This window comes from Salmo salar, chromosome ssa13 (assembly GCF_905237065.1).
Source record: "Salmo salar chromosome ssa13, Ssal_v3.1, whole genome shotgun sequence".
NCBI lineage: Eukaryota > Metazoa > Chordata > Actinopteri > Salmoniformes > Salmonidae > Salmo > Salmo salar.
In genome coordinates this window covers 53,331,129-53,352,428 of record NC_059454.1, presented here as the reverse complement: position 1 = coordinate 53,352,428, position 21,300 = coordinate 53,331,129, and the positions used below count along the sequence as shown (strand labels likewise).

The 21,300-nt window shown below is 43.3% G+C and overlaps 1 protein-coding gene across 5 annotated transcripts in view; it reads left to right on the top strand.

The window, feature by feature from the left end:
- zzef1 (zinc finger, ZZ-type with EF hand domain 1) overlaps nucleotides 1-21,300 on the top strand; it is a 57,281-nt gene that overhangs the window by 2,009 nt on the left and 33,972 nt on the right. Inside the window, exons 4-31 of one of the 5 annotated variants that reach the window (XM_014136615.2) lie at nucleotides 180-363; nucleotides 734-933; nucleotides 1,558-1,768; nucleotides 2,181-2,297; nucleotides 2,982-3,160; nucleotides 3,690-3,791; nucleotides 3,908-3,999; nucleotides 4,189-4,334; nucleotides 4,602-4,707; nucleotides 6,499-6,717; nucleotides 12,046-12,116; nucleotides 12,396-12,628; nucleotides 12,821-12,954; nucleotides 13,081-13,151; nucleotides 13,249-13,363; nucleotides 13,657-13,825; nucleotides 14,592-14,713; nucleotides 14,999-15,121; nucleotides 15,403-15,572; nucleotides 15,810-15,912; nucleotides 16,965-17,166; nucleotides 17,382-17,500; nucleotides 17,686-17,935; nucleotides 19,463-19,542; nucleotides 19,774-19,867; nucleotides 19,990-20,548; nucleotides 20,767-20,931; nucleotides 21,117-21,236. In XM_014136615.2, coding sequence (XP_013992090.1) covers nucleotides 180-363; nucleotides 734-933; nucleotides 1,558-1,768; nucleotides 2,181-2,297; nucleotides 2,982-3,160; nucleotides 3,690-3,791; nucleotides 3,908-3,999; nucleotides 4,189-4,334; nucleotides 4,602-4,707; nucleotides 6,499-6,717; nucleotides 12,046-12,116; nucleotides 12,396-12,628; nucleotides 12,821-12,954; nucleotides 13,081-13,151; nucleotides 13,249-13,363; nucleotides 13,657-13,825; nucleotides 14,592-14,713; nucleotides 14,999-15,121; nucleotides 15,403-15,572; nucleotides 15,810-15,912; nucleotides 16,965-17,166; nucleotides 17,382-17,500; nucleotides 17,686-17,935; nucleotides 19,463-19,542; nucleotides 19,774-19,867; nucleotides 19,990-20,548; nucleotides 20,767-20,931; nucleotides 21,117-21,236 — 4,456 coding nt within the window. Of the gene's footprint in view, nucleotides 1-179; nucleotides 364-733; nucleotides 934-1,557; nucleotides 1,769-2,180; nucleotides 2,298-2,981; nucleotides 3,161-3,689; nucleotides 3,792-3,907; nucleotides 4,000-4,188; nucleotides 4,335-4,601; nucleotides 4,708-6,498; nucleotides 6,727-12,024; nucleotides 12,117-12,395; nucleotides 12,629-12,820; nucleotides 12,955-13,080; nucleotides 13,152-13,248; nucleotides 13,364-13,656; nucleotides 13,826-14,591; nucleotides 14,714-14,998; nucleotides 15,122-15,402; nucleotides 15,573-15,809; nucleotides 15,913-16,964; nucleotides 17,167-17,381; nucleotides 17,501-17,685; nucleotides 17,936-19,462; nucleotides 19,543-19,773; nucleotides 19,868-19,989; nucleotides 20,549-20,766; nucleotides 20,932-21,116; nucleotides 21,237-21,300 lie in introns of all 5 variants that reach the window. The other 4 variants (XM_014136612.2, XM_014136614.2, XM_014136613.2 and 1 more) reach the window with 4 other exon arrangements.

The window sequence follows — 21,300 nt, the reverse complement described above, 5'->3', positions numbered from 1 at the left end:
ACAGTCTTGGAACATGAATGTTGTTAAATTAGCACAAGGAGATTGCCTTGTACTAACAATTACACACATCTTCAGATCATGAATGTCATGTAATACTAGTTTACTCTTTATTCACAATGAAACAACACCTCAGTCTGTCTCATTGAGCCTCTCTGGTTCTCCTCTCTCCCTCCTCCCAGACTTAGACATCCAGTACAGGGCAGAGTTGAACCGGGACCCAGAGGTGGATAAAGTGAAGGTGGTCACACAGTGCTACAACTTCATAGAAGCTTCATCCAATGCTGCGGACATCCACAAGATGACCAACGGAGAGACTGTGACCTTCTGGCAGTCAGACGGCAGTGCACGCTCACACTGGATAAGGTGAGAGACAACAGCTAATAAGCATGGCTTTTTAATCAGGGTTAGATCCAAGCGTTCACATACAGTTTGAAAGGGAGCTGTGGCTGCTTTCTAATGTACCTCTGTAGTTTAATTTCTTTAAAAATTTTAAACAGTAAGTAGATATGTAACGTTTTCCTTTTTTGTTCGGCTCCTTTTTTTTATCCAGCTTCTGTGCAATGTTTGATTTGCATGAGGAGTACACTATTATCTTTGAGTTCAAATGTTGTTTGATTTCCTTGTGTCCAGGAAAGTGTCATGTTTAGGGCAATGAGTTTGATCTGATCAAGTCACATTCTCAGGTTAAACTCAGGGCCCTACTTTTAATTTTACCTTATCGTCGTATTTTCAGGTTGAAGATGAAGCCGGACGTGGTGCTGCGTCGCCTGGCCATCGCAGTGGCGTCCAACGACCACAGCTACATGCCCCAGCTGGTGTCGGTGGCTGTGGGCAAGAACCGGCGCTCGCTGCAGGAGATCAAGGATGTCCGCATCCCCTCCAACGTCACAGGTTACGTGGCCCTGCTGGAGAACGCCAACATCACTCACCCCTGTGAGTCAGTCGCTGTCTGCCTGCCTACATGTCTTCTCTGCCTGTCTGCTTGTCTGTCTGGACCTAACTTTTCACCTCTGTGAGTCAGTCACTAGGGCCTTTCACTCCAGAAAAGAATGATGCAGATCGATGTGGGTGCAATCCACCCGGATCATGAGTCTAATGTGAAAGCTCCTACTGTATTACACACTACTCAATTCATCTAGTTCCTCCAGGTAGTCTTTTGGGGAGGCTAGAAGTCTGCTTCTCTGGTTAAGCTTCTGTTTGAAATCGATTCTCCCTGGAATTTGAATACGGTATACATCAGGGATCAGCAAACTTTTTGGCTCAAGGGCCACATCGGGATTTTGAAATTCATTGGTGAAAAATAGCAGTTATTTCAAAACGTATATCCTTGATAATTTCTGCATACTTTCTATCTAGTTTTAGATGTGTTTATTTATTTTATTACTAAATTCATCAGGCCGTAGACCACCCCTGGTGACCGATTAGTGACAGAGTTTTTAGTTTAATATGTTTTTGTTCAGTGTGCCAACTAAAGACATGTACCCTCCGGGATTAGTAAAGTATTTCTGTCCGATCCTATCCTACGCCATTCAAATCATTCCACTCTGTGGCCTCCAGACATCCAGATCAACATCAAGCGGTGCCTGAGTGATGGTTGTGACACGCGGATCCACGGGCTGAAGACCCTGGGCTACCAGATCACCAAGAGTAAAGAGGTGTCTGTGTCTGATGCCTCGGCTATCTGGTACCTGTCACTGCTCACATCCCTGGTCACAGCCTCAATGGAGACCAACCCTGTCCTGGCACAGACTGTCCTACAGAGCACACAGTGAGTACCAACTAGAGACAGGGTTATGGAAGGGTGCTATGTCATGCTTATTTAGGGGTCTGGGCCCATAGCCACAAAGTGTCTCAGAGTAGGAGTGCTGATCTAGGATCAGGTCCCCCCACCTGTCCCTATATATTTTTATTCCTTATGATCTAAAAGGTGAAACTTCTACTCTGAGAGGCTTTGTGGATACGGGCTCTGATGTTATGAATGGGTCTATTGCATGCACATCATTAATGCTAGGAGTTTTTTTCTGACCACTTGACCTAACCAGGAACAACTCCTAGTTGTCATGATTATGAAGATGTTCTACAGTATTTCACTTTTGTCAACAGTAATTGAATGCTTTGACTTGACTTTTTGTTGTGGCACTGTGTCTAAGAGCTTGGTATCTTCTGTTCCCGCCTCATAGAAAAGCCTTAAAGCACATGCCACCACTGTCCTTAACGCCGTCGTCCACTGAGTTCCCCAAGTTCTTCTCCATGAACATCCTTGAGGAGGTGGACGGGTTCCTGCTCAGAATAGCAGAGTAAGTCTATAGTAGTAATAACTATATAATGAGTATGACTGACAATAAAAACATTGAAATGAGAAGAGCTGAATAATTCATAGATCCTGTGATTACACTGACCTCACTATGCTGATAATCTCAGAGCCCAGAGAGACTACTATGCTTACATGATTATGTTGACATTTTGTATTTTACTTATTATGGATCTCCATTAGCTGCTGCCAAGGCAGCAACTACTCTTCCTGGGGTCCAGCAACATCAAGGCAGTTATATACAATTACAAATATTACATAACATTACATTTCATAACACTTTTCACAACACGTTAAGTGTGTTCCCTCAGGCCTCTACCATCACATACTTTATCTACTATACAAAATCCATGTGTATGTGTCTTAGCATGTGTATGAGTGTGTCTGTACAGATATCAGCACATTGATTGAGTGGTGATATTCTCTGTATTACCTTGACTCTTTGAATACTCTCTCACTATCTATTTCTCGCATGTAGACATGCACACATGCACATCCTCTCTCTCTTCTCTCTCCCTCACACACTATCTCACACCCGCTTACTCTTTCTCTCACACACTCTATCTTACGTATATCTCACACCCACTCACCATCTTTCTGTTTGTCTTACACTCAATCACTCTCAACCTCACACCATTTTTTTCCTCTTTCTCTCTTCACCCCCCTGTAGTTGCTGTGTGACCCCTGATGCGGAACTGACCCTGTTAGCCTTTGCCCTGGCCCGGGGCAGTGTGGCTAAGATCCTCCAATCCCTGTCTGGTATCAGTGAGCACCTGGAGGCAGAGTACAGAGCCTCGTCCCTCATCTCCTCCATGGCCTCAGTGAGACTGCGCCTGCTCTACCGCAACGGTAACCTCAACCAACCCCACTTACAGTATCCTTGTCCCAGTCTTCAGCCAACCCCACTTACCTTATCTACTATGTCCCTCATGCAGGTGTTAAGTGGTCATTTTCATCCATACCATTAGGAGTGGAAGCAGTATGGCCGTAGTAGTTGAGACAATGGGCTGCTAACCAGACAATTCTGGCTATAGTGCTGTGATTATGCTTTAGAACAGTGTTTCCAATATGCTGGGCCAGGATCAAGCCTGATTCTTTTTGAATCGCGTGTAGACGCTAGTTCCTGAATAGAAACGTATTTGTGGGACACAAGAAAACTTAAGGGTTGCAGAATTTGAGGATTCTGGATTTTCTGGTTGGAGGATTCTGAATTTATCGTAGATTCCCTCCTGATTCCGGGAATCTTCCAACCAGGATTTCTAGAAAACCTGTGAATTTGGGGAATTTTGCAACCCTAGTTAGATTACAAATGGTTTGCGACCATCGCCTTTAGATATGGCTGTTCTGAAGTGATTGTGTGTCTTGTGCCCTACTCTAGGGAAGAACCTTCAGTTGCACCTGCAGGCCTGTGATGTGAAGGGCAAAGAGGAGAAGTCGGGACCAGAGAACATGCTGACTGAATCCGCCGCCACTGGAGACGGTATAGTTACTGCAGTCTCTCTCTCCTCTGTCTCTTTCTCTCTCTCGTTCACGCTCTCCAAGTATGTGCATGTTTGAGTTTGCATGCTTAATCAGTTGCTCTAATGTTCTGTACAGGGTTTCTTACAGAAAGTGGTAAGAAGAGAGCTAGCGTGATCCTGTCTACAGAAGACCAGAGCAACTTCCAGGTCACTCAGATGAAGATTAAAGTGAGTGTGTGTAGTGTTCAAATCTTGCAATAGTGCATTGGTGTTCACAGCAATGGGGTTCTCATGGAGTATTAAGCATTTTCTATCAGTGTATTTGTGGTATAGTGTGTGTTAGCACTCAAGCAAGGGTTTGCACTTTTGCTCCCTACCATTTGCTGTTTGCTTCAATCTACCTGTGTTTTTCAACAGGTCCGTAAAGGTGCCATTGGAGCAAAGTGTGGCCTGGTGTTTGCCTACAGTGAAGGAGACACCTTTGATGCAGAAAAACACTTCAAGAGGTTTAAGAAGTATGACTCCTGGAACTACAAGGACTACAAGGAGTTTGTGCAAGACAAGTAAGGACCTCCCTGGAGTGGTACCTGTTGAACCCTGATGAACTGCCTATTTATTTTCTTCTGGATTTAACTCGGTAGTAAGTCAGTAGTACAGTAGTCTCATGCACCAGACATCCTACCCATGTTCGTAAGGTTTGGTATAAAACGAGGCCTTGAACTACAGTCAGTATAGTGACCTGTTCCATATGAATGAATTAATGAATGAATGAATGAGACAGTTCCATATGACTGTCTGACCCCTGGTTTGTCATGTGACCTACCTTGCAGTCTGAGGATTCCACTGCAGGCGGAGGATGAGCCCATTGGCTGGTTTGAGCTGGAGGATGACTGGAACGATGTGGAGATCAAACTGCAGACGTGTCGCGTTGCAAAGGTACTCAACACTCTTTCGCGCACTCTATCTCTCATTTCTTTCTAGTTTTACTATTACTCTCTGCCCTGTCCATATTATTGTTTCTCCTTCCTCATTCAACCACTCCTCAATACTCTCTCTCTCTGACACTCAACACCCCTCAATCCCCTGCTCCTCCCTCTCCTCCCCATCTACCAATCAAATAAGAGTATCTATGTGCAGAAATCAGATATTACTATGTGTCCCAATATGTAATGTTAATTGTGTGAATCAATCAATTAGCCTGTTGAGGACAGACGTTCCGCTAGCGGAACGCCTCGCCAAATAGCCAATGGTAGAGCGTGGCGCGAAATACAAATACCTCAAAAATGCTATAACTTCAATTTCTCAAACATATGACTATTTTACACCATTTGAAAGATAAGACTCTCGTTAATCCAACCACATTTTCCGATTTCAAAAAGGCTTTACAGCGAAAGCAAAACATTAGATTATGTCAGGAGCGTACCCAGCCAAAAATAATCACACAGCCATTTTCAAAGCAAGCATATATGTCACAAAAACCCAAACCACAGCTAAATGCAGCACTAACCTTTGATGATCTTCATCAGATGACACTCCTAGGACATTATGTTATACAATAAATGCATGTTTTGTTCAATCAAGTTCATATTTATATCAAAAACCAGCTTTTTACATTAGCATGTGATGTTCAGAACTAGCATACCCACCGCAAACTTCCGGTGAATTTACTAAATTACTCATGATAAACGTTGACAAAATACATAATTATTTTAAGAATTATAGATACAGAACTCCTTTATGCAAACGCTATGTCAGATTTTAAAATAGCTTTTTGGCGAAAGCACATTTTGCAATATTCTGAGTACATAGCTCAGCCATCACAGGCTAGCTATTCAGACACCCGCCAACGTCGGGGCAACCTAAACTCAGAATTACTATTAGAAAAATTGGATTACCTTTGCTGTTCTTCGTCAGAATGCACTCCCAGGACTTCTACTTCAACAACAAATGTTGTTTTGGTTCCAAATAATCCATAGTTATATCCAAATACCTCCGTTTTGTTCGTGCATTCAGGTCACTATCCAAAGGGTAACGCGCAAGCGCATTTCGTGACCAAGAAATTTCAAAATATTCCATTACCGTACTTAGAAGCATGTCAAACGCTGTTTAAAATCAATTTTTATGCTATTTTTCTCGTAAAATAGTGATAATATTCCAACCGGACAACGTTGTATTCATTCAAAGAGGTGAAGAAAAAAATGGCGAGGTCTCATGAACGCGCATCTCTAGTCTCTCTGTCCCCAGGCAGACCACTTACAAACTCTGCTCCTGTTATCTGCCCAGAGACAGGAGACGGTCATTCCACTTTCTGAAGGCTTTAGAGAGCCAATGGAAGCCTTAGAAAGTGTCACGTAACAGCACAGATGCTGTAATTTTGATAGACATGCAACAGAAGGACTTCAAATTGTCAGACAGGCCACTTCCTGCATGGAATCTTCTCAGGTTTTTGCCTGCCATATGAGTTCTGTTATACTCACAGACACCATTCAAACAGTTTTAGAAACTTTAGAGTGTTTTCTATCCAAATCTACTAATTATATGCATATTCTAGTTTCTGGGCAAGAGTAGTAACCAGATTAAATCGGGTACGTTTTTTATCCGGCCGTGAAAATACTGCCCCCTATCCACAACGGGTTTTTAACAGTGTAAGAATAGTCCCACCATTCACATTTATATAACACTCACACTGACAACTGTGAAGTGACTCTCTTCCCCCCCCCTCCCCAGTTCCTGATGGTGAAGTTCCTGTGTGCGCGGCAGGACAGTGCAGAGCGTCTGGGGGTCCAGTCCCTGTCCTTCAGTGGGTACCTGTGTCCCGGGGCCGAGAGGCTGGATGATCTGGACGACCTGAGTCCACAGGGAGATGGCTCAGAGGGGGACATGGTCACTGGACTCACCCTGCTCAAGAAGACCCTCTTCTTCATCCAGCAGCTCACACGAGACATGGTACCCACTGTCAGTAGTTCCCTCAGTCATTACACTGTAAGATTAGATTTATTTTATTATTAAAGTGTTATGCTTAGGGATTTTACGTTGACTGTATTACCACCACACCGGCAGTCACAAGTTATGACCGCAGAAAAATTACATTTGACCCTTGATTCACGATAACTGGTCTTCTCCAAAACTGTGATGCCACTGATAGTCATTAGTAGCCTACCAAACTTGCTAACAGCTAGCGCTCTATTGTCCCTCTAATCATTCTGACATCAATGCAAAAATCAATCGATAATCTAATCAAACACTTCATGAGAGCCCTGGCATTCAGAGTTTGACCGGGATAGGTTCACCTTTTGCACAGCGAGAAACAGCTCCTTGTAGCTGGTTGAATCATGGAATGAAATAAGTGTTCCTATAAGCTCATGTTGCACAACATTTCTATTAGAGGTCGACCAATTATGATTTTTCACCGCCGATACCAATGCCGATTATTGGGGGCCCAAAAACCCCGATGCCGATTAATCTGCCGATTTTTAATAAATAAAAAAAAGTTTAATTTCTTTTTTGTAATAATGACAATTACAACAATACTGAATGAACACTTATTTTAACTTAATATAATGCATCAATAAAATCAATTTAGCCTCAAATAACTAATGAACCATGTTCAATTTGGTTTAAATAATGCAAAAACAAAGTGTTGGAGAAAGTAAAAGTGCAATATGTGCCATGTAAAAAAGCTAACGTTTAAGTTCCTTGCTCAGAACATGAGAACATATGAAAGCTGGTGGTTCCTTTTAACATGAGTCTTCAATATTCCCAGGTAAGATGTTTTAGGATATAGGACTATTTCTCTCTATACGATTTGTATTTCATATACCTTTTGACTATTGGATGTTCTTATAGGCACTTTAGTATTGCCAGTGTAACAGTATAGCTTCCGTCCCTCTCCTTGCTCTTACCTGGGCTTGAACCAGGAACACATCGACAAAAGCCACCCTCGAAGCAGCGTTACCCATGTAGAGCAAGGGGAAACAACTACTCCAAGTCTCAGAGCGAGTGACGTTTGAAACGCTATTAGCACGCACCCGGCTAACTAGCTAGCCATTTCATATCGGTTACACCAGCCTCATCTTGGGAGTTGACAGGCTTGAAGTCATAAACAGCGCAATGCATTGCGAAGGGCTGCTGGAAAAACGCACAAAAGTGCTATTTGGAATGAATGCTTACGAGCCTGCTGCTGCCTACCACCGCTCAGTCAGACTGCTCTATCAAATCATAGACTTAATTATAACATAATAACACACAGAAACACGAGCCTTAGGTTGTTAATATGGTTCAATCCGGAAACTATCATCTCGAAAGCAAAACGTTATTCCTGTTACATTGCACAACCTTCAGTGTTATGTCATAATTATGTAAAATTCTGGCAAATTAGTTCGCAACGAGCCAGGCGGCCCAAACTGCTGCATATACCCTGACTCTGTTTGCAAGACACATTTTCCCTAGTTAAAAGAAATTCATGTTAGCAGGCAATATTAACTAAATATGCAGGTTTAAAAATATATACTTGTGTATTGATTTTAAGAAAGGCATTGATGTTTATGGTTGGAGCAACGTGTACCTAGCGACAGGCTAGATAAACTAGTAATATCATAAACCATGTGTAGTTAACTAGTGATTATGATTGATTGTTTTTTATAAGACAAGTTTAATGCTAGCTAGCAACTTACCTTGGCTTCTTACTGCATTCGCGTAACCTTGTGGAGTGCAATGTAAAGCAGGTAGTTAGAGCGTTGGACTAGTTAACCGTAAGGTTGCAAGATTGAATCCCCGAGCTGACAAGGTAAAAATCTGTCATTCTGCCCCTAAACAAGGCAGTTAACCCACCGTTCCTAGGCCGTCATTGACAATAAGAATGTGTTCTTAACTGACTTGCCTAGTTAAATCGGCGTCCAAAAATACCGATTTCCGATTGTTATGAAACCTTGAAATCGGCCCTAATTAATCGGCCATTCCGATTAATCGGTCGACCTCTAATTTCTATAGACTATGCAATTGTGTAAGATTACGGAGTTTTGATGGGATCCTCCTCTTTTTAATAGAGGCCATCAGCTTTCTATAGGCTTGCTATATTTATATATATTTAACTTCAGAGTAGCCTACCTGGCTGGCATGAAAATTAACCACAGAAAAAGCATCCGCCATTCAAGTGCATACGGATTACATGTCTTTTTTTTCTTTTTTTAATCTGCTCTTTCCATGATAGACTGACCAGGTGAATGGGCAATACAAAATATTTAAGTGGCTGTGAACGGGGTATGGTAGTAGGTGCCAGGCGAACCGGTTTGAGTGTGTCAAGGACTGCAGTGCTCCTGGGTTTTTCACACTCAACAGTTTCCTGTGTGTATCAAGAATGGGCCACCACCAAAAGGACATCCAGCCAACTTGACACAACTGTGGGAAGCATTAGTCAACATGGGCTAGCATCCCTGTGCAACACTTTCAACACCTTGTAGAGTCCATGCCCTGACGAATTGAGGCTGCTCTGAGAGCAAAAGGGGTTCAACTCAATATTAGGAAGGTGTTCCTGATGTTCTGTACACTCAGTGTACAGTGGCAAGAAAAAGTATGTGAACCCTTTGGAATTACCTGGATTTCTGCATAAATTGGTCATAAAATGTGATCTGATCTTCGGTTAAGTCACAACAATAGACAAACAGTCTGCTTAAACTAATACACACACGCATTGATATGTTTTCATGTCTTTATTGAGCACACTGTGTAAATATTCACAGTGCAGGGTGGAAAAAGTATGTGAACCCTTAGAATTAATAATTGGTTGACCCTCCTTTGGCAGCAATAACCTCAACCAAATGTTTTCTGTAGTTGCGGATCAGACATGCACAACGGTCAGGAGGAATTTTGGACCGTTCCTCTTAACAAAACTGTTTCAGTTCAGCAATATTCTTGGGATGTCTGGTGTGAACCGTTTTCTTGAGGTCATGCCACAGCATCTCAAATCGAGTTGAGGTCACCCCAAAAGGTAAATTGTTTTCTGTTGAAGCATTTCTGTTGTTGATTTACTTCTGTGTTTTGGGTCGTTGTCCTGTTGCATAACCAAACTTCTGTTGAGCTTCAATTGGCGAACAGATAGCCTTACTTACACTCCTGCAAGATGTCTTGATAAACTTCCAATTACATTTTTCTGTCGACGATAGCAAGCTGTCCAGGCCCTTAGGCAGCAAAGCAGCCCAAACCATGATGCTCCCTCCGTCATACTTTACAGTTGGGATGAGGTTTTGATGTTGGTGTGCTGTGCCTTTTTCTCTCCACACATATTGTTGTGTGTTCCTTCCAAACATCTCAACTTTAGTTTAATCTGTCCACAGAATATTTTGCCAGTAGCGCTGTGGAACATTCAGGTGCTCTTTTGCGAACTTCAGACGTGCAGCAATGTTTTTTTGGACAGCGGCGGCTTCTTCCATGGTGTCCTCCCATGAACACCATTCTTATTTAGTGTTTTAGTGTTTTACGTAATCTCGTCAGAGATTTTACCATGTTCCAGAGATTTCTGTCAGTCTTTAGCTGACACTCTAGGATTGTTCTTAACCATTGAGCATTTTGCACTGTGCTCTTGCAGTCATCTTTTCAGGACGGCCACTCTTACGGAGAGTAGCAACAGTGCTGAACTTAATCCGTTTATAGACAATTTGTCTTACGGTGGACTGATGAATGTCAAGGCTTTTAGAACTACTTTTGTAGCCCTTTACAGCTTTATGCAAGTCAACAATTTTTAATCTTAGGTCTTCTGAGATCTCGTTTGTTCGAGGAATGGTTCACATCAGGCAATGCTTCTTGTGAATAGTGTTTTTATAGGGCAGGGCAGCTCTAACCAACATCACCTGTCTCATTGATTGGACTCCAGGTTACCTGACTCCAATTAACTTTTGGCAAAGTCATTAGCCTAGGGGTTCACATACTTTTTCCAACCTACACTGTGAATGTTTAAATTATGTATTCAATATAGACAAGAACAATACAATACTTTGTGTGTTATTTGTTTAAGCACACTTTGTCAATTGTTGTGACTTAGATGAAGATCAGATCAAATTTTATGACCACTTTATGCAGAAGTCTAGGTAATTCCAAAGGGTTCACATACTTTTTCTTGCAACTGTATATTATTTAATATATGTAAAGACCAGATTAAATTGAGAATAGTCTGATGGGTGAGAGTATTATCAAGTGCTGGTCAAATTGTGAATGAGAGACTGATGAAGTGTGTGCAGCCTGCTCAAGAAACAGAGCAGAGCGATTGCCTTTCATGCGACTTTTTTCAAATCATTCTTAGTCGCATCATGCAGGCTTAGAATGTATTAAAAATCAAAACATATAGCCTAAGCTTTGTATTACAACTAAAGTTATATAAATAAGTCAATTTGGCATGCAGGAGTACCTGTTTCTTTGTTAACCGCTCAACACAGAATAGCCACACTCCCTCAAATTGTTTGGAGAAAATATCCTTTCTCTTTTATTAACCTATGTTCAATTGTATTGGTTTTACTATAAAATAATACCACTGGAATTATAACTACTATAGCCCACCTCCATATGACATAGCCAGATCAGGGCCTAACATAAGGATGACTCAGAATAGGCTATTCTGTTCTTTTCAAATAGGCAACTTTTTTTTCATGTCATAATGTTTATTTATAAATATTGGATTTTATTGTGATGGTGTAGGCTATATTAAATGTATTTATTATACTTTTTTTAATGTTCTAAAGGTCTGCATCAGTGGCTTGTAGGCTATGCGTGGAAGCCGGAGATGCTAAACGTGTTTGTTAATTGTTGGCGGAAAATGACAGAGATCTGCAGTTAATTGCATGACAATCACTGGCTGTAACAATGTCATGACCGCAACAGTCATAGTCATGCGTCTTTATTGGTGCCCAGCCTAAATGGGCTTATAAGATACTATTTGCTGTAGCAAAATAAAATAATCATTATATTTTCCCACTTATACACTATGTATGTCAGTGTGGTCTGTACATGTTGATTGTCTTTTAAATCCAAGCTCAAGATGGGAGACAAATGAATAAGGCCAATTAAGTGAACTAAACTGAACTTAATTTAAGTCTGTCTGTTCTCAATACAGCTGTTGTATTCGTTTTTAGCTCTCAGATTTTAAGTGGGGTAGACGAATAACATTGCTTTGACAATGATGTTATTTGATGATCATGTTGATTGTCTATGCATCAAATGGCTAGATAAAGACGTGATATATCTCCTCTGTATCTAACTCTGTAGGATGTGTCCCTGTTCAAGCAGAAGTTTCTACTGGATTTCAGTGGCCTCAACCTCATCCTGTTCTGGAGCTTCTACAACAAACTCCGGGAGATGTGAGTACAGAGAGACGTTATACACTAGATATGAGTCATGATTACCTATTCTGTCCATGGCCTTTTCTGTATAGATAAAGTGAACGTTTGTGTTGGTTTAATTATGGCGTGGTCAGTGAATAGGTCACTGTTGCCTTTGACCCCCTCATTGTGGTTCGGGATGAAGACATCTAATCACACGGTCACACATGGGACTGCTGCGTTTGTGGTCCGTGATATCGGAGTATGGTCGGCGTATGACATCTGTCTAACCAACCTTCTGTCGCTCTGTCTTCCCAGTGAGGGAGAGGAGGTGATGAAGAGCAGAGTGCTGGTGCTCCAGCTGCTCCAGAACTGTTTCGCCGTGCTGCCCAGCCCCAGCCCCCTGGAATTCAAGGGCCTAGAGGAGAGCAGGGGGACCGAGGATGGAGCAGTAACCTCAGCATCAGCCACAGCATCCCCGTCCACATCCACCAGTAGCGAGCCAGACTCTGCCAGGGCAGTGTGGGAGCTCTACACCCACCTCTGTCAAAGTAAAGGCCTTGTACATCTATTAGACACACAGTGGTACCGGTGTATCAGTAGTTTCAGTGTTACTTTTCGTAAAATGCAATGTGCTCTTGGAAGCCAAGGTAAAATATAGAAAACGATATAAAAGCTACTGGAGACTGGTATAAAGAGTATTGGAAGTGGAGAAGGTTTAAAGTTGTTGTTGTGTTGAGCAGTAGTAGATGGTCCAGAGGCTGAGGGGACAGTGGACAAAGCCCTGAGGAAGGAGGCAGTGAAAGCCGTTCTGAGCGGAGCAGCCATCTTCTTCCCAGACAAACAAAGCAGAAGAGACAAACTCTTCCACATGATGGTGAGTGACTGGGAAATGGCTCCATCTGCTGCTGACAGACCATTGGCATTGGGGGAACTTTGTGCTGTTTCTGTTGAAGTTGCTGTTAACAGCTATACACAATATTCTCTTTTTTAATTGTTTCAGAAAAACATCACAGAGGAGGATCAGCCAGAGTCTGTGAAGTTGACGTTTGAATCGCTTTGTAATTACTTCAGGTAATAATTTGTACACACACACACACACACACACACACACACATACACACACAATTGGTGAATTAGAGCTCAGTTGTCTTCCCTTTCTCTGCTACAGTGACCAGGATCCCAGTGGCCTTCTCCTGCTCCCTCCTAAAGGAGCTCCTTCAGACTTTGACATCAGCCCCATCCTCAGTGTCATGGAGACCCTGCTACTGGTGGCCACTCGGGAAGTGAGTCGTCATTCCCACCCCACTTCCTTTTTTCTTTCATCTCGTACAGTTATACACAAACTGAGATGACTTTACTTACTTAACCATAATCCCTTTTAGCCCCAGGTGGAGCAAATGGCCTAAACAGTGCACCTGTTTTGGGCAGTTTCCTTGACCTCGTTCCAAACTGTAATGACAATGTTGTGTTAATGTAGGTAATCTCGTCTGTATCTCTCTCTCTCTCTCTCTCTCTCTCTCTCTCTCTCTCTCTCTCTGTCTCTGTCTCTGTCTCTGTCTCTCTGTCTCTCTGTCAGTGTGAGGTGATGATGGTGGATGTCAGTGGCGGGGCCAGCAGGAAGGTGCTACTGTCTCTGTTCTGGGCTCTGCAGGGCAGCCTGCTCTCCTGGTGTTACCTGCAACTCAAAGGAGGGACTGCTGCAGCCCCCACCGCTGCAGACCTGGCCAGAGATATCCTCCTCAAATGTAAGTGTCTCACCAATATGTCTGACTTTCAATATCCCCTTTGTACAGGCTCTCCTAGTTAGTTAGTTGAAGAGGAATAAATGAACAGCATGTCATTGATTTGTTGTTACATAGGACAATGCTGTCAATGGATGCTAGAGTGGGTCAATGAATTAAAGGTCTGATGAACTTTCTTTAACCAAATCAACGTAAATAGCTTTTTACAGTAGGGTCCAAACACTTTTTTTTGCAATTTAACTTGGTTTGGGGAAACTTATACTACCTGCAATAGACTTCCTCATTGCTTGTTCTGCAGTATGGGAGCCACAGATAAACATAAACAAAGGCTCCAAAAGCACCCAAATGCTTCCACGTGGAAATGCAACGCTGAAGTCCATCAAAACGGAATATAACTTTGCGGATAATTTCATGTGTGCAGCATCTAAAGACCTGCTAAGAGCTTTGCAGTTTCTAAAAAATAAATAAAAAATAATAATAATTTAAAAAAACCGTTTGGGGGTATTTTTGGATGTTTATCCGTAGTTCCCATACTGCAGAACAAGCAATGAGGAAGTCTATTGCGGAAAGGTAAAGTTTCTCAAAACCAAGTCAATTCCTCCAAAAAGTGTCTCTAACATGCCATTTTCTTAAACAATAGGGATTTTGGGAGGGAAAAAAAGTGAACCACTCCTTTAATTACACTTTGTGAGGTTGAAGGGCATCTGTAAATGAATTAAATTAGAGATCCACAGCGAATAAATAGTGTCTCTCTTCTCTCTCCCTGTAGATGTGGATCAGTTCCTGGGCAGCACTAAGACAGTGCTGGGAGGCCTGCTGCAGAGATACAGTGGAGCTGAAATCACTGACAAACTCAATGGATCCATCCTGGCCATGGCCACCAGACAGATGGTACACTCACATTGTTTCTATCACTGTGGAAAAACTCCCCTGCCTCTTATCACTTACTGGGTGCTATGTCACTCATTCAATAGTCAGTTCTGTGAATCTGGACATGTAGTAGTGACCCAGTGGTTTGTAAAATCCACCTGTTGCATGTCTGGCCTTTATGTTCTACCTAAACTGAGCTAGCTAACCGTACCATCACACTGAACCAGAGAGATGCTCATGCTAACCTTCTTGTCTGTCAGATGTTAATGCTAATACCAACCCTCTGGGTCTGTCTGTCTCTGTCAGATGATCTTCTTGTTGGAGCTGTGTTTCCTGGACATCCCTCACTGTATTCTGCTCACCAGTTTCTCGTCTCTGGTTGAGCTGCTTAAAAACCTCTCCAGTGAAACGGGAGACATCTTCTCTAAGGTCAGTCAACCTTCATACTACCGTAGAGGACTGGGACTGTTTGATGTCATGAAGAACTGGATGGTTTATGTAAAAGGAACCTAATAAACCCATATGCTGTCTTTGTCTGATTTGATTACGGTTGCAACATTCCGGCAACTGTCCCAATATGAGAGAATATGGAGAAAATCTGGGAATCCTCCAACCAGGATTTCTGGAAAACCACAGAATTTTAGGAAAGTTACTGCAAGTTTGCAACCCTAGATGTGATGTTAATGTGATATGTGTTGTGTCCCTGCCAGGTGGACCTGGAGAGCTGCCAGCAGCCCCAGCAGCCGGTGGTCCTGAGGACCTGGAACATGGAGTCTCCTCATAACTACGAGAACAGCAGACACGAGACCACCATCTTCGCCTGCCCCGGGGCCACTTCCTTCGAGGTGGAGTTTGACGAACGCAGTGAGACAGAGAAGAGGTGAGCGTAAGATCCACACACCATTCTGTCTCTCTTTATCTCTGTTTTTCTCTCTTTTCTTCCTCTCTCTCTATATTCTGTTTTTTTCATTGAAGATTATGCCTTATCAGATACACTTATTCTTAGCATATCTGACCAACTGTTTGCATGCATGTAATTATTTGAATTCCTCTTCATGTGACATAATATCATCAAGAGATTAAGGAAATCTCTTTACATTTCCATTACCTCATGTAGCGTTCTCTTGAATCCTGGCAGATACGACTACCTAGAGTTCACAGACGCCAGAGGAGGGAAGGTCCGCTACGACATGAAGGTCGGGACTGAGAAATGGCCAAAGGTAGGTAACCACAGCTGAGATCAGGGCAGTGGGAAGGTAGGCCCCTAAATGGCAGGTAATCCAAGATAAAGGACCAGCAGGCGGCCAGTACTTTGCAATAAACTTTTAGTGAACAATAAACATAAAATATTTACCAAAGAATACCTATAGGAGCAGCTCAGCATTGTACTTGAGGACGCACGACTGCAGGGCGTTTCGACTGCTAGAGTCTTCCTCAGGCAGCATTGTGGACCGAAGCTGACGTGTCTCTAGAAATAGAGGCGGGGACAAGTGAATGTCACATGACAGGAAAATAAACTATATACAAAACACATATGCTACATTTTCACATCACAAGATGAAAAATGACACACGGGAATATATTCGAAGGAAGAGCGTAAAGAACAGTACAGGCACTGGTGCGTAAAACACGTTCTATAAAAAAGAGACTATAGCGATTATTAAAAACTCAAGATAAACAAGGAAAATCCACAAGGCTATACTAGTCCGTCTATGTATACTAGAAAAATGTTTAGTTCTAGTTGTTTAGTCCGTGGGGAGTAACTGTATATTTTTGTAGTAGGAAACGGTCAAAATCAGCCCCTCTCATTCCTCTGCATTTTCTCTATTGCCCAGAACTTTAGTTCATTGACTGTGTTGGTGCAGGGTAAAGTGGGCTGCTAGAGGGTAGTTGTCATCCTTGCGTCTAATAGAGCTTTTGTGTTCTGTGATCCGTGTTCTCAGTGTGCGTGTGGTCTTCCCGATGTATAGGGCGCTGGATATCCTTGATGACTCCTTCAGAGGAGCAAGTAGTCAGGCTCTTCAGGGTGATTTGCTTGTTGGGTTTTGGATGCGGAAATTGTTTCAGTTTTTGTGATTGTGCGCACCAGGAACAGTGTGCGCAGGTAACCACGGCTACCCGAGACATTACAGAAAGTACTAGGTGTTTACTAAGAAAACACATGGTGAATTGATAATTGGACAGTAATAACCAACGAATTACTTGTCTGTTTCTTTGGCATCTTCTCCCCTGTCTGTGGTAATGACAGTTCTCCATCGTGTTTGCTCCGCAGAAGGTGACGTTTGAGGCTGGACCTCAGCTGCAGTTCCTGTTCCACTCAGACAGCAGCAACAACGAGTGGGGCTATAAGTTCACAGTGACGGCCCACGGCCTGCCTGATATCACCGTGTCCTGGATGTCAGACCTACAGCTCCTGGTGGCCCGACTCATGGGCCGCCTGGCCTCCAGGACCATGGCCCTCAAATCACCCCACGGTGAGAGGGAGGGATGGGGAGAGGGATTTAGAGGGGGTGGAGGGAAGAAGGAAAGGGGTTTAGAGCGCAATGGAGACAGATATATTGAGAGAGAGAGAAATCTCCCCATTTCTGTTCTGTCTCCTAATTCACACTAAGGCCTGCACCCAAAAGTATTACCCTCCCTCGTCCCTGGTATATGTGGTTTTTGATCATATGTGATATGTTGTCATCAGAGATCCGCAGTGTGAAGGAGCTTCCTGCTGGGAAAATGGCCCACGTCCTGTCCTCTCCTCTGTGGAAGCCTGTCTTCAGACACGGACTCATTGAAACTCCCCACGTCCACACAGATGAGGTATGGTGTACGAGCACTGAGTCAGTGTTTATATTTGTATATACCTCTCACTCCATAGCTGAATGCCAATGCATAAATGCATGTCACGTCATATTGTTGCAGCCACAGAATTAAATAGAAAAGTATTTGATTGTATATGTATGGTTACGGCACTTTCTAATATTCTCTCTTGCTCTGTGAATCAGGTGAAGACATGCCAGCCAGGTTGTTCTGATTGTTTCATGAGATTCTGTGACGACTTTGGTCACTGGAACCCGACAGAGGAGCCACTAGACGGCAGGACTCAGTTGATGAAAAGCCTCATGCTGGCCTGCAAGAAGCAGCCAATTAGGAACGAGATAGTTGCGGGGTGGAAGGCTGACATGGCGGTGAATGCCATCTTTGCAGCCATGATTTACCACACGCCAGCCCTTAACCACGCTCTCAGGATCTATGGTAATTGAATAATTGGATTGAGTGATTCATTTAATTTATTTGATCATTACAAAAATGGCACCCTGTTAACCTCAACCCTATTCACGTTTTCTAAAGCAGGATGCCTTTTCACATTTTCACATTCTCCGCATGTGCTACACAAAAACCTTACGCAAAATGTGCTGTGGCATTCGAACATCTCAGTTGCGTTATGTTTCTTTCAGTGAGCATTTCCTTTTAGTCTCAATACTGTTTAACAGACTATCACAGAACTTGATTGATAAATCCATGACTCTGCGAACGACGCAGTATCTGCAGTGAGAAACTGTCAAGGGCTTGAGGTGCTCAACTTCAGATTTTATGCTGGTGTTAAGGCCCCCATTAATCTGAGATTGATCCATTATTTGAAGAATCTCACTCAAATGATGCACAAAAGTATTACAGGTCTGACATCCAGGACACGGTGATATCAGGCAGGCCGTGGGCCGTCACTGTGAACTTATAGCCCCACTCGTTGTTGCTGCTGTCTGAGTGGAACAGGAAATGCAGCTGAGGTCCAGCCTCAAACGTCACCTTGTGTGGAGCAAACAACACGATGGAGAACTGTCATTACCACAGACAGGGGAGAAGATGCCAAAGAAACAGACAAGTAATTCATAGGTTATTACTGTCCAATTATCAATTCACCATGTGTTTTCTTAGTAAACACCTAGTACTTTTCAACATTTTCTTTGTGACACACAGAAGAGTCCTGTCACATGGCTGAAAATACTTTCTTTGTGACGCTTTCAGATCGCAGAGCAGTTCTGTTGCTGGATAAATCTGGAACGGTTGGAATGATATCACTATTATGGACTTTACATTTAAGTGACTTGAGGTTCCTAAACCTAATGACTAACAAGATCTTTCAGATTACAGAGAACAGTTTCTTTGGGCTGCAAAGGTTAGAGACCCTAACGTTGGAAAGTAATCCAATTATAAACATGGAAGATTCTGCATTCATCCATCTCACCTCCCTGAAGAACAGCCAGGGGACAGAGTTATGTCCACGTCATCTTTTGGCTTAACAGGGAGTTGGCGATGACGTGCAAAAATGAAAATGGTGGGCCTTCCGAGTGGCGCAGCGGTCTAAGGCACTGCATCGCAGTGCTTGAGGCGTCACTACAGACCCGGGTTCGATCCTGGGCTGTGTCGCAGACGGACGCGACATTTAGAGTTTTCTTTCCTCTCGACTGAGTTCCTTCCTCCTACATAACTAACTTTATTACAAGAGGAGTATTCAATATTTACAGACCTGGGGTGAAAAAAAGTCATTTTTATTTTACATTTTGTTCCGTGCTATGCTCTTCTATGGATGTTTAGAAAACGTGAAAAGGCGTACTGGTGGCCAGTGAGAATAGGACTCTAATCCCTATCATGGTTGTTATGTGTTCAGCGCTGTTGTTGATATCCACTGTTTTAACTAGATTCACATTTGTTAAATTTGGATAATGAATTGACTTATACGTTCCTTCACCCCCCCCCCCCCCCCCCTTTCTGTACGAGTAGCCAGCCAGGGTGGTCAGGCGAGTCTGAGTGAAGACTTTGTGCAGGTCTTCTCACTGGCTGAGAGCATCAAAACATGGATGGTGAGTGTCTTTTGAATGAGTCATTAAACTCAAATGATCCCTTTTGATTCATTCATTTGCTATACAATTTAATACGACACAATTTAATTATCTTTCTAGTGGAAATGAACCTAGGAACTGCGTACATACACACAGCCACACAGAAGACAAAAGAAAGAATCACAAATAACACACAATCAAAGGCCCCTATCAGTGGTGTGAGTGTGTTGTGTTTTCTTCTGTTGTTTTCAGTTGGAGATGAAGCAGCGGTATCTGGTGGGCAAAATGAATGTCTCGGAGGAGGAGGAGAAGGAGGGCCGCTGTGAAGTAACCATGGATGGTCTCGGTGAGCACTACAACCCTTTTGATTTGTATTTTAAACGTACTGATACAAATATCTTAACTAGAATCATGCATATTTATGAACAAATGCTTCAAATCTTTCCCTTCTGCCACTTCCTTCTCTAGCTGAGATGGTCCTTGGGAAGGCCTATCTTTTGTTGAGATTCCCCCCCAGTGGTGCTTCTTCTCGCTTGGACACCGACTCCTCCAGGGCAGCAGAGGGCAGCGCTGTCCTACAGCCTCGACTCCTCCGCTCCACCTCCATATCAGAGGGGGACTTTCAGCCCAGCACCTCGTTGGTAGCCCATTCCTCCCAGGCAGCAGGCTCTGAGGTGGGGGGCTGTGAGGCAAGGTCTGGAGCTGTGGGCCCAGCGCCTGCACCAGGCTGCCCTCATTCTTTCAGGGTCCATCCCCAAGGTTCGACAGCTTCTGACCCAGGGTCGGGCCCATCCAGCAAGGGACTTCTGGGGTCCACAGAGAGCCTGTCCTACCAGCCAGGGGCAGCAGAGCCTGCCTCCCCATCCACCTTCCCCCGGAAGGCTCCCTCCTTCAGCCGGGGCCGCCTCCGCCTCCTCTCCTTGCGCTCCGTGGAAGAGCCTCGCTCTGCCCCCTCTATCAAGGAACGCTACCCTCTCCTAAAACACATCATCAACTTCATGAAGGACCAGACACTGACTACTGTCAGGTATGTGTCACTGTCATCCACACACTGGAAGGGTTCATTGTTTGGCTTTGTTGATTAGGAAGCAGTGATTTCCTTTAACTCATTTATAGATGTGTTATTATATTGTCGATCTTAAACTGTTAGATTGAACAGAATTGCTCTCTAGATCCAATGTTGTGATTTATGTTTTGCTAAGCCTTTGTTTTTGTGTGTGTATTTATATTTATCTACCTGTGCAGTGTCCGGCAGACGCTGTCCTTGAACAAGGCCCAGGCTCAGAGTGTGTGTAAGGTACTGGAGACGGTGCAGCAGTGTTTACTGTCCCTGGGGAAGCCACACCTCTTCCAGGCCCCCTGCATTCTGTTCTTACAGGAACTGCTGGCCTGCCAGAAAGACTTCACCAGGTCCGTCTGACCCTATCAAGACTGATTTTATAATGTGTAATGTAGCTGTCATAAAGGCTTCATGATTGCATACATAACGGTCTGATTGAGATCCACTGATTTGTATTGATATAATGATCTATTTCCACCTAATATTCCTGTTAAGACACTCATTCAGGGTTTGTTTGTTTGTTTTCCCTGGGCAGTTATTTCTCCCAGTTGTCTGGCAGTGGGCAGGAGCTGAGAGAGAAGGTGAGGCGGTCCTACCATCGACTAGTCCTCATGCTGGTGGAGGCAGTACAAGGCTTCAGCAGTCTCAACGAGAAGTATGTATTCATTAATCCCTGTTCAGTTGAAAATCTCCTGCATAGAGAGACATAACGTGTTATA